This window comes from Myotis brandtii, unplaced genomic scaffold (assembly GCF_000412655.1).
Source record: "Myotis brandtii unplaced genomic scaffold, ASM41265v1 scaffold190, whole genome shotgun sequence".
Lineage (NCBI taxonomy): Eukaryota > Metazoa > Chordata > Mammalia > Chiroptera > Vespertilionidae > Myotis > Myotis brandtii.
Genome location: NW_005357076.1, coordinates 5,486,119 through 5,506,118, shown reverse-complemented (window position 1 = coordinate 5,506,118; position 20,000 = coordinate 5,486,119). Strand labels below are relative to the sequence as shown.

At 33.7% G+C, this 20,000-nt stretch overlaps 1 protein-coding gene across 1 annotated transcript in view; it reads right to left on the bottom strand.

Annotated features, from left to right (window-relative positions):
* The window catches only part of MICU1 (mitochondrial calcium uptake 1), a 175,389-nt gene that overhangs the window by 102,352 nt on the left and 53,037 nt on the right, over nucleotides 1-20,000 (bottom strand). The window contains exons 5-6 of the mRNA XM_005864687.2: nucleotides 18,440-18,483; nucleotides 984-989 (exon numbers count right to left, since the gene is read on the bottom strand). Of these exons, the coding sequence (XP_005864749.1) occupies nucleotides 984-989; nucleotides 18,440-18,483 (50 nt within the window). The remainder of the gene's footprint in view (nucleotides 1-983; nucleotides 990-18,439; nucleotides 18,484-20,000) is intronic.

Below are 20,000 nucleotides of genomic sequence, written 5' to 3'. Positions count from 1 at the left end.
ATCCTTTACAGTTTTCAAGATGATAAAAATTATAAGACAAAAGATAATTTTGTTTGCTTCAATACTGGCTTACTATGAACATTGCAAAATAATTTCAATTTTATGAACTCTTGCCATTTAGCATATACAAACCCAGTTCAGGGCTAGTTTTGTTTCTTAGTTTTAAAAACAATCCATCTTCTTCTATAGAAGTATATGAAAAAAAATCAAAACAAACAAATAAAAAAATTAAAGTGAAGTCAGTTCCAATTTACTAAGAAACTATACTACTAGTGATTAAAAATGAAGAGGTAAGCAACCAAGGCTGACATAAACATTCAGAAAATTAATTTCTGAAATACTAATTTTAATTTTTCCTATGACCCCCAAGAATCTTAGTTTTGGAATGTAGATAAGCTTGCAGAGTAAACAGCATCTCTAAAATACATGCACGCCAAGCTCTAGACATCAGTTTATTTCATTATATTTACTGTTACCATGGTGGAAGCTCTTAATTTCAGCTATTTGATGAAACTCTTCTAAAATGCAGCTATTACTCAAAGAGAGTTAATTACCAGCTTCAGTAATGGTCTGTCTGGCAAGTGGTCTCTTCCTGGATGCTTAAACAAACCTACTCCGTTTTCTGAATTCCTAGCTGAATTATAAACTTAGTAGTGACATTGAAGATATTTTCAGAAACTGAAAAGGATCCAATAAAGTGTTAAGATTTGAAACTCATTTACATAAGTTCTGGGCCAACCAAAGATATTTAAGGAACTATTCTGGTGCCAAAAAAAAAAAAAAAAAGAAAGAAAGAAAAGAAAAAGAAAAAAATATGAGGTTTCAAAAACCCAAAGCAACAAAGCACGATCAAAGTAATAATGTCATGCAAGTGCAAAATAATAAGCAGCATTGCAAACATAACCTTGGGAGAAATATCATGAAAACTAAACCAACAAGCACCACCACACCAGCATCCAGGTACACACTATCCGATAGGTTACCTCTGTCTAGTGAAGATCCCATCATATACCATAAAGGAAAGAAAACTAGTTAACCAACTGAAAACACAAGTACCAAGTGAATTACCATGATCTTCTTAGTAAGCCCACTGATAGCCTTTACTGAATATTTGTTTGTTCATATGAAACAGTAACCACAGAAAGGTTAAAATCCATAGTTGAATGTCAACAAAGCAGTACCAGGTTTTGATGGCAGATTCCACTCAGGAAAGGGCTTCTCTGCCTCATTCATGATGGACAGAAAGTATAGTCCTGCTTGACAGCATTTAGAGATTATTTCTTTGAGCCAGCAACAAAAATGAGCACATAGCCCAATCTGTTCAAATTAAGGTTAGATCACATACCACACTGGACCTTCTACCAAGAGATTAAACACAAATTACAGTAAAAAAAATACTGTTGGATGAAAACAGGAGCAGCAAAGCCTTTCACTGGGAAGGTAATATTTTAATTTCTCAAAATAAAGGAAGTAAATAATTTTTTTACACTATTCAAGATACTGCAAAAACAAAGCATGTGAATAAGAAAAAATACACATAATGAGAATCGTATCCCAAAATTATACCATCACTAGGCAGAACAATAAATGTGCACAGAAGCTGAGTACTTCATATTATGTAATAATCTTATGGAGAGAATGCTATAAGCAAATAAAAATAAATAACATATTGGGATCCAGAAGTTGAGAAACAGACAAAAATCAAAGGGCAGAGGCAGCTAAGTCACAGAAGCATATCTAAGATTATTTTTCTAAAAATCATCTAGACAATGCTGCTACTCAGAAGATACAGAAAGACAAATCTAGTTTTGTTGGTAACTTTCAATTTTGATACAATTTCAACTCAGAAAAGTGGAAAGACCCATATCAGAACTCTTGTATCCTTTTTACTCAGATTCACTTATAGCTTACACATTATCCTATTTGTTTTATCATTTTATATAGATATATATTTTCTTTTGCACTATTTTGAAAGTTGAAGTTATATTACACTTAATACTTAATTACTTCAGTATGTATTTCCTACAAAGACATTCTCTTACATACCACAGTATAAATTTAATAAAACCAGGATACTTAATACATACTATTATCTAATCCATAGTCTACTTTCAAATTTAGTCAGCTCTCCCAAATGATTTCCTTTATAGCTATTTCCCCCAGTCCAGGATGTTATACACAATCATAAATGGCATCTAGTTGTCATGTCTTTTTAATATCCATTAATCCAGAACAGCTTTCTTTTCCTTTCTTTATTCTCCCCTTTGGAAGCTTATTTTTTTATTGTGCTAAAATTCACTATTTTAACCATATAAGATGGCTTCTTTCAAATAACATGTTTTCTAGGTTCATCCATGTTGTAGCATCAATCAGTATTTCTTTTTACTGCCAAACAGTATTCCATCATATATATATACACCAAATTTGTTTATCTATTCATCCAATGAAGGATATTTGGGTTGTTTTCACCTAGGACTACAATGCACATTGTACAAATATTTGTTTGACTATCTGCTTCCAATTATTTGGTGTATATGCCTTAGAAATGAATCTTGTACTCTCAGACAGGCTAAATGACAAAAGTCCTAGCCAACATTTCACTGCAAACTCATGAAAAAACCTGAGCCAGAACCATCAAGCCAAATTGCTCCCAAACTCCTTATTCACAGAAAGCAAGAGAGACAAGTAATGATTATTGCTGTTTTAAGCCACTAAACTTTGGATTTTCTTTTAGAAGACTTGTAGTTATAGATTTTACATTTAGGCCTGTGATCCATTTCAAGTCAATTTTGTGTATAGTGACATAGAGATAAGGTTTAATATGGACATACAGTCGTTTCTAAACCATTTGCTGAAAATCAATTGACCGGATAAGTATGGATCTACTCTTCTATGATGTTTTCTGATTTGAGTGGCCCATTTTCTTTGGAAGGTCTTTCGATTACTAGCAAAGTGTATGATTATTTTTCAAAGTATATACAAACATGGGATTATATAAATGGTTTTTAAAAGGCAGCTTGAGAGACTCTGCCTGAGATCCATTTGGGGTCATGGTTTAGGCCTAAACATCCCCACCACTAGGGCCATTATAAAGTTTGCAGAGATGATAAAGCTGTCATCGAACAGACCTTCAGTTGTATATTAATTGAGAATTGCTGTAGGAACACATCTCCAGGGGCTATATTATAATGACATGTTACAGTGCTGAATCAATTAGTGTGACTTTCCCCAGGAAGGTAAGCCCTCCTCTACTGCATTAAATGGGATATCTCCATATTTGCAACCTTCAGACCTCTAAAGGATAAAATATTCTGTTTGTGTGGTTATATACGAGACCTCTGCTGTACTGAGAAGAATGATAGGGAGCAAGAGAGGCCAAGAGAATGCCAAATTGCTGTATGTAAGAAAATACTGAAGAAGATAGCTAGAAGGAAAGAAATAGAAGAAAAGAAGACCATAGGAAGGTGAACAAAAAAGGAGAAAGAGCTGTGACCAGAGAGGAATAAAAAATATCAAAGTTAGGAAAAATTGAGGAAAGAGAAAGCATGTATGCATATGTATGCACAAGTGTTTGAGAGAGAGAATAGAGAATCTGTGTGTTCTGCAGTAGCTCCTTAAAAATAAGAAAGATGTTTAAAGAGGATTTTAAAATTTGCCATGCTTTGTGACGTGCCCTGTGCAATACAATCTTCTAAGTGTTTAGAGTAAAGGTCTATATTGTTCTTTCATGCTTTTGGAGTTGGGGTTGAGGTACAAGGAGAGAAAGAGAAAAGTTACATATATTCTTTCCAAGATATCCACTTGTCAAACAGTGGTTCAGGTATAGTTAAATTTATACAGGGGTGGCAAAAATAGGTTAATATTAATAAAAATAATACAATAATAATACAGGAATAAACTGATTTGTGTACTCACAACTATAAACCTACTTTTGCCAACTTCTGTACATCTAATTTATTAACTCTAAGAATTTATAAGTGAGTTGTTGAGTATGCAAAATTCCAAAGACAATTCTTATAAAATTCATGACATATATTAATTACAAACACCAAAAACTGTTACAAAACCAGCTGAATTATATAAATGGTATTGGCTGAACAAGAATGATATTAGAGCCCAGCTGGCGTGGCTCAGTGGTTGAGTTATGAATCAGGAGGTCACGATTTGATTCCCAGTCAAGACACATGCCTGGATTGTGGGCTCAGTCCCCAGTAGGGAATGTGCAGGAGGCAGCTGATCAGTGATTCTCTCTCATTATTGATGTTTGTCTCTCTCTCCCTCTCCCTTCCTTTCTGAAATCAATAAAAAATAATTTAAAAAGGTCACAAAACAATAAAATTCAGTCCCTCAAATTATTTAAAGCTAGGAGGAGAATCAAATAAATATGTCAAGCCCTGACCGGCTTGGCTCAGTGGATAGAGCGTCGGCCTGCGGACTGAAAGGTCCCAGGTTCGATTCCGGTCAAAGGCATGTACCTTGGTTGCGGGCACATCCCCAGTAGGGGGAGTGCAGGAGGCAGCTGATCGATGTTTCTCTCTCATCGATGTTTCTAACTCTCTATCCCTCTCCCTTCCTCTCTGTAAAAAATCAATAAAATATATTTTAAAAATAAATAAATAAATAAATATGTCAAAATTTGGGAGGAAATGGGAGTTACTAGAAAACTAATTTTTAGACTATTTTATGTTATATGGCTGATTCTTAGCTGGTCTTTTTAAATCAAAGGCCTGATTGTACCATAAATTTTACCATTAGATCAACAAGCCATGGCACATAGGGAATCTGAAAATATTGACATTTGAGTTTGATAATGAATAATTTGTTTAAAGGTCCAAAGAATGGTAAAAATGGGAAATCAAGATTCAAGGAAGGAAAAGTGGAGGGAAAGTTTTTGGGACTCCAAAGTCTCATCAATGTTTAATTTTGCAAATTGAGAATGTCAAGTAAAATGTTCCTTCATTTAATTTTTGGGTAATGTCTAATCTTTGACTAAATTTTAAGTAATTTCTTCCCTAAGGCAATATCATTTATATACTTTGAGGTGATATGGAGGCACAGTCCAAGGAAAACAATGCTCCTTAACAGATTGGTAATAATGTTCATCTTCTCGGTCTCAAAGGTGGTTATTTATATATTTTTGTTATTAATGAATATTTGTATTAATATGTATTTTTACTAGAAAATCTAACATAAGAATTTGAATTTAACATACATAATAAATTCAATATAAATAACAAATATAATATACAAATGAAAAGGAACAAGTTTGTATAAAAGTAAAAGAAAATATCGTAAGGGCCCATAATGTGAGATTAAGTAATATATTAAGATATCAGTTCAGTAAAAAAACAAAAGTAGTAAGGGTCTATGAGAAACTTGTTTCATAATGAAGTTCCCGAGGTAAGACTCTAACATTACACCAGTATATATGCTGAAAATTAAACAGAACTAGGTATTTTAAGAAGAAATTGTAATAAGTTACAGAGGTATATTTTTTAATGCACTTTAGAAGTTACATATCAAACTTTATTCCAATTACCTGAATCTCTGAAATTAAGGCTGTGAAAGCAGAATGCAGGTTAACTGAACAGAATAATATTTCTATTCAATTTACTGACAAGTGTTACCCCCTTTTGGAGAACGAAATTATGCAAAATATTTCAAAGCAATATTCTCATTGACTTAAATAAATTGAAGTTAAACTATTTTATTATCCATTTATATAACTTAGTCTTTGATCTATTTGTTTCAAATTTGAAATATAACTTAACACTAAAACATTCCAATTACTGACCTCAAGTAAAGGCAAATGAATAAATAATCTCATAAGAGTACTGTATTGGTATTGACCGTAACTGCACCATGTTCTAAATCTTTTTATTTTTGAGAGAAGCAGAAAGACAAGAGTAGACTAGAGCAAATCATACCCTATACATGTGTAATTGCTGCACCTCTCAGTGAGTCTACTCTATAACCTGAACTGTTTTACCAGATGGCTTTGTTGCTAAAGCATTCACACTCTCGTTTCTGACCCATCACATAAACTTATAAAACATCTGCTTAAAGTTGCAGGTGCCTTTAGGAGCTCTGGGAGTGGGATTTCCAGATACGATTCAAACTCCTTAATACTGTGCTCAAACAGTAAATCCTGTTACAGGGCTGATCAAAATAGGGGCAATAATTTTGCCTTCTAGGATTCAACTGGATGAAGCCAAAGAGAAAAACATCTTATTTAGGAGTTTAATGTCATTATTTATTCTAGATAAGACCCACTTTTCAAGTTCTATAGTCCAAAATGAACTTTTTCAATCAAATAGAAGTTGACAGGCTATAATGGTAAAATAGGTGCTACTGGCTGGCCAGTGTGGCTCAGTGGTTGAGCAATGACCCTTGCACCAAGAAGTCTCTGGTTTGATTCCCGGTCAGGGTACACGCCCAGGTTGTGGGCTTGATCCCCAGTAGGGGGCAGGTAGGAAGCAGCTGATCGATGATGTTTCATTGATGTTTCTGTCTTTCTCTCCCTCTCTCTCTAAAATCAATAAAAACATATTTTAAAATAGGTGCCACCATAAATTCTAGAACCTTAAAATATTCCTAGTACACAGAAAACCTGATAAAGAACACACTTTTACAGTTTAAATTAAGAGGTCATCCTTTATGAGACTGAAATAATTGGATTGTTTTAATATTAACATTTCTCTATATTGCTGAAATACATTTCAAAGTCTCTCTAAATCCCTCAAGAAATACTTGAAGTTGTACTTCAAAGACAAATTAATGATAATAATATACTTCTTCCAGAAAATACAATTTTGGCATATCATTTCCAAATAATAAATAGTTGGGGCAGGGAGGGCTGGAATATTAGAAAGAGGAAATTCAACAGTTTTCCCATGCAATTAATGCTCATACATCATTATTTAGTTGGTACATAGACAGATGATGCCAAAGCCTTAGTAAGCTATTGATCTTAAACAATCACACTATTCCAAATAAAAAATAAAATGTTGCACAGTTAATATGTGTTATTCTTCTTCCCCATCACATATATGAATTAGCAGGAAGGTAGATTTGGGGATATGTCATACAAAAATCAAAGCAAGATGTTTCTAATTTGGAATAGTTTACGATTTCTTCTTCTCCTAACTCCGAGTTTCCAATCTTTTCAGAGATAATATTGCTTTAGCAACAAACATAAATTACTGTGCAACAAAGTGTGGAAGGTGAATGCTTAAGATACTGTAAACTTCACTCTGCCAGAAAGCCATTCTCTTTTCAGTCCCAATTATAACCACTAATAGCTCTGAGCACTATTCCAAATACCTAGAATGCAAATGCTTTTCTATTTCATTACCTACATGGCTGTAGAAAAAAATGAATACAAATGAAGATGCTTAAAAAAAAACAGTGGCAGAAGATTTGATTAAAGCAATGATAAAAATTCGAAAGTCCACTGGAACAGCATTAACTTCAGGAAATGATACAACTTTATTGAAGTGATTTATTTCAGGTCTCAGCAGCTGATGAGGTATTATTAAAGCCCTTGAAGGAGAAAATCACCAATTCTACCACATTAAACCTGCACACTTGCTTCAAAGTGTGCACATTCTTTCTCTGGATGAAAGAATTGATGTTTTACCATTATTGATCATCTGTTACCTGCATCTAAAAATTAATTTTGAACTTTGGTCACTCAAATCAATCAGTGCTGAAAAGAACTGTCCTGAACTCAGCAGCAGTCATGGTTTTAGTCACATGGTTTACAAAAGGCTTCCCTATCACTTCATGAAAAAACAATCTCAGTACCAGTTTTGAAAAATATGTTAATATAGTATTTCGTCTTCTCCCATTTGGAAAAATATTATAAAAATGCATCATAAGAATAAAAATAAAAAAGTTTCACTCTGAGGATCACCATTCACACCCTTGATTGACACTGTTCTAGTAACTACTGTCCCCGAGGAAAACCTTTATTTGACGATTTCTAAATCATTTTGCAATCAAACATTTATAGGTATCCCTTGAACACTACTGACCTTTAAGATATATCAAGAATTTAAAAATTATAGTTTGCATTTCTATGTCAGGTACTGTGCTAAGCACTTGCATGAGCTCTTCCAGTCCTCACTGCAATTCTATGAGGTAAGTGACACGATCAGCACTTTACAGATTAGAAAACTGAGGCTTAGAGAAGTTAAATAAGTAGCCCAAGGAGACAATGCTATGAAGTGGCAGGACAGATCATGGTCTGACTCCTGAACCTATTCCATGAAACGTTACATGTTATAGTGTATCAAATACACAGAAATGTACCAGGTTTCTACATTGTTTGCAATTTCTGAAATTGTTAATGGGCACTGAATATTTTTGGAGCAAAACACAGTTCACTATTGTAAAATATTAACTTTGGGGCTTAACTTGTATCAGCTCGGTTATCCTAAAAACAAAGTCTAGCTAATGATGTAGGTATACATCATATTTTTATGCCTTGACTTGTTCAAATGTATATTCTAATCATTTTCACAATGAGTATCAGTTTAAGAATGTAATGGCTCTTTATACTCTTCTCCATTAACAAATCTTAGATTAACTTGTAATTGGAGAAGCTTTTGATTTAAATTTAAAACTTTTAAAAATGCATCATGGCAAAGACAAATATGCAAAGCAAGAACTCTCCTCACACATTCTCGGCCACCAAAGCACAGCAGTGGATGTTTAGGCTGAGGATCCATTTGTACCAGAATAGGATAAATTGCTTTGAGTAGTTTTCATAGAACTTTGTTTAAGTTTAAAACATGCTACAGTATTTCTGCTAAAATAAGAAAAAGTAAGTTAGCTTGGAACCAAGTCCTCTCATGTCAAAGTGAATTTCAAATCTTGTTTCATGACAAATAACTAAATATGAAGGTGTTAGAAATGCAATGGTCATGTTCATGTTTTCAAATCAATAATGATAAGTTAAATGGGTTAAGCTGACCCCAAATTCAAACACAATAGAATATAAAATTAAAATGTAATAAAAAACATCAGAAAAGAAGTCTGAATATTTGGGGCAACTAAGTAAATTATACCCTACTTGGGAGCCCTTGATGATTATATTGTTTCTTTTTTCAATCTGAATAATCAAACACATGGGTTAAACAACAGACTTAAGTTAGTGGTAGAACTCAGAGACTGGAAAGAGACATTATGCATACTCCTTGCAGCAATACAGTAAGTATTTGATACTATTCATAAGCTGCATCTGAAGATGCACTCTATGCTAACAGGAAAACAAAAAGAATCTAGCCTTCCCACAGGCAATTGGGACTTAGCATGCAAAGGACAAATCCCTGTAAGGAAGCAAGCAAGCAAGCCCTCTGCTATGAGGTGGCTGCTCATTACCTTTGGAAGCTTAAAGGATTTATACCAGTGTCACCAAAATGAGTGATATTTATAGAACCCAACAGAGATAAACAATTCCCCCACTACCAATTCTAAGAAAAAAAGTTCATTATTTTTAATACATAAAGCTTATTAATAAGATATCCTTAAGAATACAGTAACACTTGATTTTGAATCCTTGATCAACAAAGAATATTACTTTCAATAGTCAAAGTTTAAAGAAGACTGGTGCTCTTTTGTCATCTATGGTGGCTGACTACTTAATGCTATAGATTCCAGACTTCCAAGCACCTATCTCTTCTCTCTTCTAACTTTCTAGGAAGGACATCTATCTGAAGCGAGTCATTTTAACTCTTAAAGCCTTAAACCATACAATGATCAAGTTTTTAGCTGCTTCTACAAACTGTTGTGGTGAATTAGAGAACAGGAATTCATTTTCCTCAGTCACAGGTGTTAGCATCCTATCTGATTTATGCTCTGTAGCACTATGGTTGTGCCATAGCTATTCTAAAATAGACTCTCTGGGATTACTAATACATTTTTTGACATAATTATGCAAGTATTTGTTGGTTTGTTTCACAATGCAGTTAAAGGCAAAGATAAGACAATCCATGCATTAATGATGGGATGATTGGTTTGATATTTGGTAATGGGACTACTAAAAATATATCCCATTTTAAAAATAAGGAAGCACATAAAAATGTTCTATAAAAATAAAGAGTACCCTGTGATCTTCATGAATTATATCATTGTTTTAAACCAAAAGATACTCTAATTCAGTTTAGTTTATATTTTTATTAAGAAATGCAAGAGTAATGTTTTTTAAAAATGAATATAAGCTATAAAGAGTCTAAACCTTCAAAGATCAGTTTAAAAAGTACTTCTTACACATGTCCTTGAAATTCTCTTATATCAGCCTACAATCTATATATTCTTTTTTCATGGTTTTCTCCATATATTTTCTAGCTTTTACAAGTTAAAGTTGTTTAGCTTAAAAAACAACAAGATAATAAAGTCTTTTAAATGTTCTGTTTCCCCTGAAGCCATTTTGAGCAAAGTGCAACTAAGCAACGGTTTATCTACACTTATTATGTAAGAAATTTTAAAAGAAAAAACTGTTAATTTTTCACTTGAAGTTACTATTACAGTTCAATTAGGAGTATGGCATCCCAACTAAGATTATTTAAATGATCCAATATACTGAATAACCCTCATGTAATATAGTGATTAAAATAGTTTGTTGACCTTTTGTGTGATACATCCTAGTAAGGTTAAAACTTCCTTTTAAAATGGACTAACCAAATTTTCCTATCTTGGTTTTTTTTTTTTTATGGCTTTGTGAAGTTGTGATTATTTTGAGTGATGTTACAGTTTTTAGTTGTAAGTACACACTGTGGAAGGAACTTTATAAAGTTTATTACAATAAATGTAAATAATCTTATAAAAATAAATGAAAAACCACTTCCTTTTAAATTATAGTAGGTACTATAGTCTCAAGGACTTGTACAGTGTTTGAACTGTCATATTAAAGAAAAAGTACATAAATTTAAAGTGACAGCAATGAAATTACTCTCTGAAGGGAGCAGGGAAAGGACATGAGCATGCACCGAACTGAACCTTTGTCCCTGAAGCATTACTATAGGTTTGGAACATTAACTAAGTTAAAGCACATGCTGTCAGTACCTGCCAGAAATCCTGATCAGAAGATGAGAAAAAGAAAAAAAAATTGACATTGCTTGATTATATGAGCAAACTCCCATTTTGAATATATATATATATATAAATATCACAAAATATAACATATAAAGGACCAATTAAGATCTGCAATAAAATCACTGAACACCTGGAAATAGAAAATGAGGACCAAATAGATACGTTTTACATGTAATCTGCTAGGTACAATAAAACAAAAAGCAAAAACCACAATAACTTAATCTAACCTCCCGAAAGTGAAACATACAATTGCAGAAAAACTTCATATTACTATAAAAAGAAAACACACAAATAATTACTTGTATCTTAAAGAAAAGGGAAAACAAACACTTCTTTTTTTTCCATGGGTAGTCAAACCATTTCTTTAAGGTTTTCCATTTGGATGTCTCACTATAACCTTATGGATATAATATTTTTGAATTTCATGGCAAATTCGTTGCTTTACCACCCATATTAACATACAGGCAACCAAACTCGAATAAGTTCAGAGAATTAGTAATTACCCTAAGGATTAGTTCAGATTTCCTGCAAATTATGTTGCATTAAATAAAGTACTATTCATATGCCATCTTGAAGATTTGATGAAGCAGTGTAGGTTAGCTAATTTAGCTGAGTACCACTCCAAAATATCTTCAAATATCAAATAATTTAAAATACTTTTTTTCAATACATAAACTTCACTGGCTGTGAAATAAAATTTGACCTGAACTTATCATACTTCTTAAACCAAGCTTAGTAGCATAAAAAAAAAATTACTGACTAAAAAAATATTGGCTTTTAGCAATTTACAAGCTTAAGGCTAGGTTTGGTATGACAGGGGTAAGATGAATCACTGTAAACACAGGACAGTTCAGATATGAGAAATCAAACTAGAGGTCTCCCTTCAGTTCGTGGACTAAATATTTAATCCCAGCCAACTGGTCATTACAGAGATAGCACAAGTAGGTTTTTTATACCTGATCTAACTGGGAAGGAAAGAACCATGGAGAGAGTAATAATGCACAGGGTATGCTATTCTGTAGCATTTCATACAAACCAAGAAAGAAGATTTTATATATATATTCCATTCATAAATTGCTCAAAGTCATGCAAAGTAGCTATAATTTGTAGAGCCAGGTACTTTACCCATTGTCCTGATTTTAGTGAGAAGGTAACCGGCACTGAGAGAGGGTGAGTAGTAAGTGGTCTCTTGCCGAAGGTTACCCATCAATTATGTGGCAGAGTCCATATTTGAACACAGGATGGTCTATATCCAAAGTCACACTGTTTTCACCCTGTGCTATTTATTATACACTAAGTTCAGCATTCCATAATGTATTTTTCATTTACATTTAGTAAATACTGAGATTCTCAAAATGGAAATCCCTTGGAAAATATTTCAGACACCAAAGCCAGATTTTCTTAGGGCTGTGGTGTATACAAAAGAACTATAATTGCTAATTTGTAAGTAGAGACAAAAATGAGAAACTGTTTTAAAATAATTTAAAGACCTTGGATGATAAAGAGGAAGAGGAAAAAATATGAGACTAAAAATAAAAGAGAAAATTGCAGCAGGTACCAAAGGATTTCTTGAAATGCTGAGTCAGTTTCTGCATTCACTGTTAATGTAATTACCTTCTAAACTTCTGCTTGTCTAAACACCAATAAAACATTATTCTCTCTACCATCTTGATTACAATGAGCCAAGACCCAATTTTTCAAATACAGATGACAGTGTTACTTAAAAGAGATGGCTTTAGTAATATTAAAAAAAAAAAAAAGAACGAAAAGCATTTTTCAAAATGCCAATTGGTGTTTGTGGCATATGAGAAAATAATGGAGCAAATAACAAAATAACAGTAAAGTTGAAATTCTGATTTCTACATTTAGCTTTTAAAAATTGTATACATCTTATTTTCTTTCATTAAAATGAAACACTGTGATTTTTCAGAGTAATTATGGGTTTCCAACTGTACTTTATCAAAGCAGAAAAATTAATTTTAGTAGTCTTAGCAAAAAGAAGGTAAAAGAATAACTTTTGTTTTTTGCCCAAACAGCATTAAGGTAGTAAAGTGATTATCTGACAAGAGATATTTCTATTTACGAATAGATTATATAAACAAATAGCTTAGATGTATGAAAGATGGCAGAGCATAGTGCTTAAGATGGTGAATTTTGGAGCCAGACTACTAGTTTGGAATTCTAGCTCTACCCCTTACTAGCTGTATGATCTTATTTTTTTTTTTAAGGGTTAAGTTACTTAACTTTTCTGTACTTTAATTTTTTATTTGTAAATGATAATAAAAATAGTAAGCCACCTTAAAAAATAGTTGTGTAGATTAAATGAGTTATTACATGTAAGCACTTAGAACAGTGCGTGGCACATACTAAGCACTCAAAAAGCCCTAACTATTCTTTTTCATATTATTATTGGTAATAATTATCTCAAGAGATAAAGAGAGTCAAGCATTGTCATTTAGAGATTACTTTAAACTGGAAAAATAAAACACTGACAGCAATGAGTGAAGAGGTTAATGGTGTTTTTTAAAAGGGCTAAATTATTACCCCTAAAATAATACGTGACTACGAAATAATTGTGGAGAACTTTAGGCTTCAAGGAATTGAAGTACTTTATCCATTCTCTTGAAATCTGTTACAGTTTTTTTAAAAGCAAGAATGTCCCTATTATAAAAGAAAGAGAACACAAGTAGAGTGGGATTGATGGGCAAATGAAAACATGAATCAAAAAAACATGGGAGCAAAAACAATAATATTCTGCCTATTCAGAATGAGCAATAGGAAAACTGGAAAAAATATATCAATTCATCTAGAATTTAGAGTTGGCTGATTTAAAGTCTCTGGAAGATAAGAGAGAGAGAGAGCGCGCGCTAATTAACACTTCAGAATTTGTAAGAACATCATAACCTGCTATATAAAGTTGAGCAGCAGTTCAAATAAATGTAAAGATTTATCAAATTTTGTCTCATGAGAATTTCAGTCTACTCTCTCCTAATTTAAATTTTCTTGATCTGCAATAGTTTTCACTCTTAGAAGACAGGAAATCCCTTATATAACTTACTATATGTGTCAAGGAGTAATACTATACTTGACCTTATTTCAGACTCATATTTTATCTGTGATATGAAGCAAATAATCACAACTTGAATAAAGAACTAAGAGGAAAATGTGTGCCCACACTCCCCTCCGGGAATCAAGACTTACCCCTAAAGGGAACGGCATTTTAAAGTTCATTTATTAACATTTCAAAAATAACTTTTACCTAGTAAGCAATTAAAAGCATTCAGTTATATTAAAACTTTGATTTTTAACTATGGCTCCCATCTTTTTTTCTGCTGATTATCTTTTCTGTTATAAACACTGTAATCAGTATTTCCCTTTGTAGGCTTAAACCATACTTTTATTTCTTTTACCTAAATGTGGACAATTTTTATTTTAATTTGATATAAAGAGTTTTTCTGTTCCATGTGAACAAATATTCTAGTATATATCACAAAGAAGATAGAAATAAAACACTCGTTAATTCTTCCAAATTAGAGAGATTCTAAGGGGGCTGTAATTATAAATCTACACTAATAAAATAGAAAGATGCAAACTGACTGTACCTTCGCGACACCCACCAGCCAATCAGGAGTGGGTATTCAAATTAACCCAACAAAGTTGGTGGGTTAATTTGCATACACAGGCACCGAGTAGCTGGGGGCAGGGTGGGACGCTTGTGTCGTCACCATGGTGATGACGCAGGTGTTCTGCACCGCCCCAGCTGCTCCGGGCCTCTTGGCAGCGTGAAAGGTGGAAAGGTGGCTCCAACTGGAGCAAAGGCAGTGCCAGCAGCCAGGGGAAGGAAGGCCATTCTTGCATGAATCTTTGTGCATCGGGCCTCTAGTATTAAATAATCTCAATCTGGAGGCATCATTTCTGCAATGTTCAGGAGAGCTGGGGTAAAAGGGAACTTGATAAGGAGGAAAGAATAAAAAATATACTTTCTGAAAAAGAAATACAAGGTGGAACGATAATGGGCAATTAGTTTCAATGAGCAATTACTTGTTACCTGAAAAAAAGAGGGTGAACTTTAATGTTTTTAGATGAGAGAAGAGGATTACATTAAAACCCTGGAATATTGGTATTCTTAGCTAAAGAAACAATTTTGCCTAGATGGTGAAGTTTCCTACTGTAACTTAAAACAAACAACAAAAAAAACATGGTGGTATCTGATATGGAGAGTTATCTTTCACATGCAATAGAAACAGAAAATACAAAACATAATTTCCATATTTGGTATGCTGAGAAAAAAAAGGAGAGGTAAGAGAACCTGGAAAAGGGAGGGTATAAGCCACACGAATAAAAGAGCTACTAAATGATTACATGAGAGTTATTTGATAATTACATAATATAAAGGCTCCATTTAGAAATTATACTTTGTTTCATAGGCCAAAATTATTAGATGATAAAAATTAAACCCAGAAAAAATAGTTTTCATTAAAGAAATAATTCAAAATTCATGAAATAACTGCATTAACAAAAGTAAAATGTATGAACATTGTGCACTGCTGGGGGAGAAGGGTTTTTTAAAAAATCTAAACAAAACAAAAGCCAGACCATATTTTATAGTATACCATCTGCATAATGATGTTGATATGCTATTTATAATGATTTTAAAATATCCTTTAATAAAATATGAACTCTTTCCAGGTTTGAGATTTTTAACCTTTTAAACCTAGTCTGAATATTTAAAAAATATCACTTATCTACAAAATATATTCTTAAAACTAAAGGCCATTGACTATAGCTTCTTTATACATAGCCTGTGTTAGATAGTTTTGAAATGCATAAATGATGCAAGTGCCAATAATAATGTATTTCATGACTTTGTACAAAGGAAATTGCCAATATCCTTAGAGTAAGGGTACATTAACATAAGGTAGTGATGGGCTCTGGAAAATAATCCTCCCCAAAATTCAAAAGCCGCTTTATCAAATTCACTTTCAATGGCTATCATTTGAAATCAGAATGTTTTATTTATACCTTAAGGAAATTCTATTTACTTTTAGTCAAACAGAATAGGAGAAAAGAGGATAGGTATTAAAGAAAGAAATAACTATCCAATTATTTGTCAATATCAGTTGAACCATTCTTTTCTACTTTGCTTTTGGAAATTGTATGAAATTCAAGTATAAACGAGAAAAGACCCCAGGAAAATAATACTATTTCTACATCTGCCTGCTTTCAATGACAAAAAGGCTAAAGTGCAATTCAATTAGAAGGCAATAAAATAAGTTAGTGCTTCTTACTGGTCAAAAGTTAAAACAATGGGGAATAAGAGAATGAGAGTTAATATTCTTTCTCTAAGCAGGTCATAATTAGTTTATCTTCCAAGTTAAAAAATAAAAAAAAGAGAGAAAATGATCCATTTAAACATCAAAGCAAGTTTAAAAGGAAATTCCTCTAGGATGTTAGATTTCTACTAAATTTCTGGCCATATCATGTATGAAATTTACTATAATTACCACACAAATCTGTTTTTTTTGTGGGTTTTTTTTCAAAAATTCAGTAATTGTTTTATGATTTATATACTCTAGAAACTGCTACTTAAGAATTAAGATTTCCTGATTGAGACAACAAAAGAGTCAGGAAGATACAAAGGAAAATAAATAAGAAGACTGATAGCTAACTAAGTGTTGATCCTTATAGTTATTAAGCAAAGGTTTTATACATGCAAAAATCCCTGGAAAAACCTCTAAAGTTATTAAACAATAAATTTTGCACTCTTCATTATAATTAAGTCTAAAAACAGTACCAAAGCTATTTTCTTAGCTTCATCTGAAATAAAAGATAATTCATAAATTTACTGTTCAAGTTGCACATATTCAACTTCTTTGCATGTTTTCAGGTTTACATATATACAATAGAGAATTGAATTCTCATGCTACTCTGGATTCTTTCAATGATGAAACGAGTGATTTGTTAACTTTATTCTGCTTTAAGATATCACTGACTAAGTGAGTCATACCTCCAAGAAATATGCATTGACCAGTTGATTTTTCCCAAGTCATCAAATATTTACTGGTTACCTCCTGTGTGCCAGGCATATGTTGGACTCTGAGTGACACAAAAACAGAAAAGCCAGGGGCCCAACTTGCCAGAGACTCTGAAATCAGACCGTGACATCAGTGTCTGCAAATAACCGCTAACATGGATACGGTACTTTATCATACATAAAGCAGACACCAAGGATCAGGGGAAGATGTGTCTGTCACAAAGCAGAGCTAGACTCTGAACCTAGGTCTCCTAACATCAAGTTCAATGCCTTTTCTTTTTTAAAATCACTGTTTCTCTTAGATTATGTGACTTTAAAAAGAAGATACTCACAGATGGAGGCACTGTGCCACCTGAATAGGAAAGGTAATTTTTAGGCTGGAAGCACTGGCTGAGCTCTCTCAACTCTTAAGTCAGCCACTCATTATTTCCACAAAAGACCTTAGCACTTATATCTTCACCTTACCAGTATGTGGAGTTTACATAATGAAGCAGGATGGACACCTTCCTGCAAGATCAGTTTCTACTAACCCTGACCTCTACCCATCTAGACCCTCTTTTGTGATCCTGCCTTTTCCAGCCACTGCATGATTTGCCTCCTGATTTCCTTCACTTTAGGCTTTGTAGAACCACTCCTGGCTCTTTCTTCTTTCTTCCTCCACTTTAAAATTGACCTTTTACTTTTCTTTCTGACCCTGTGTAATACGTTCTTTCTCTTTTTGTAGAATTCAGCCTGAAAGGGAAAAACATGTTTAACTAACTGCTTTGAGATAATAAAATTAAAAGTTTCATTTTCTATACTTAAGAATGATTTATTATGAATGATTTATTCCAGGCATAAAATAAAGAATTAAAAGTAAGTATAATGCAAACATATGTAAATTTGGGGTCTTCATAACTATTATAAAAGCACTAGGAAGGACTTCCCTAATTTTCTTAAGTTACTGCTATATAATAGCATAGTTTGAGGAAGGTCAAATCAGATAGGTGTTTCTAAAACAAATGCAATATTGGGGAGATTGTTAACTTTTGTGGCTTTTGAATTAAAGCTCAAATGTCAACAAACACTGAATTAGGCCTTAATATAAACAGCAGGCAGTCCACGAGTGTTACCTGTGTGGATAAAGATAGAAGAAACTTCTGTTTGGCTCTTCCTGTAGAAGCATCTGAAGGCACTTACAGGCCTCCCAACCTAAGCAACACTCTTTTTTGATAAGATAAACATGTATTCAGAAATCTCTCACAAATACTGGAGGAACTTTAAAATATTATTAGTAAACAGGATATACATGTGCCATAGTTTGCTCACCTTTCCATCAAAGCGTTTTATTATATATTGATCCAGGCCCAAGTCTGTAAAAGAGAAAAAACAATTCAATCAACTCAAATGAAACATGAAATGACAGCTCTCAGTTTTGTTTCCAATCATTCAATTAAATGTACTAGATAATTTAGCTACAATATTATTCCAAGGTAACAAGAATGAAAATTTTGTCCCACTTTCAGACTCAAAGTGTAACTGCTATAAGATACCAATGTTTTACTTTACATATGAGAACTGAGGCTCTGAGAGGATAAAAAGGGTAAAGGTTCATGTGCAAACCTATTCAACAGCAGAGCCAAACTAGAATCCAGGACTCTTCCCAGGGTGGTACTCTTTTCATTACATCAAAGTACTAATTATCTCTAAATAAACTGAGAGACATTAGATTAATCTGAATACATAATACTTCTTTTGGATCAAGTTAAAGAAAGATAAGTTTAATATCAAAAGGAATTTTTGTAACACATATAAACAGATACAAATAGACCATCTTAATATTACCTTTTAAAATTGGGTTAAATAATAAATATTTACCCTGGGAATACCTAGCATTGAATTCTAAGCACTGTGAAAGATGTAAGTAAATATATTAAGTGCCCTTGAGGGCAGGCATTTTTTTGTCTTTGCCTACTTCTTTCTTTATCTCAGGAATAGTGCTTGATCAATAAATGTCTATTAACAAATGAATATAAAATTTAGAAAGACATATGCACATAATAATTAACATTACAAGGGAGCATAAAATTAGCCCAATAAGAGGGTGCTGTGGAAGTTTTTAGAGGGTTTAGAAGTCAGTTCCCAATTATGCTTACTTTTTCTTGCATAATTACTTAGTTCTTTTCTTTCAGTTCTTACAGTATTCATTCTAGCTCAGACCTTATCTTCCTATGTCCAGAGTGCAACAATGATTTGATTATCATCCCTTCCAGAGGAAGCTTTTTGTACTTTCGCTTCCACACACTTGGTTATACATTCTCCTTATCTAAAACTAGAGGCCCGATGCACAAAATTTATACAAGGGACTTGGCCCTGCCGCTGCCACGGCTGCCTCTGCTCCCACCCACCTGCCACGGCGGCCACCTCTGTCTCGGCACCCGCCACTGTGGCTTCGTCTGGAAGGTTGTCTGGAAGGACGTCTGGTCTAATTAGCATATTACACTTTTATTATATAGACTAGAGGCCCGGTGCACAAAAATTTGTGCACTCGGGAGGGGAGGGGGGTCCCCCAGCCTGGCTTGTGCCCTCTCACAGTCTGGGACCCCTCGGGAGATAAGGACCTGCTGGTTTAGGCCTGCTCCCAGGTGGCAGAGGGCAGGCCCAATCCCTAGGTGCAGCCCCTGGTGGGGCTCAGAGGAGGGCCGATTGGGGAGTTGGGGCGCCGCCCCCTGTCATGCACAGAGCAGGGCAGATCGGGAGGTTGCGATGCCACCCTCAGTCATGCTCAGGGTAGGGCCAATTGGGGGGTTGGGGCACCGCCCCCTGTCACACTCAAGGCAGGGTCGATGGGGAGGTTGCGGCGCCACCCCCTGTCACGCACAGAGCAGGG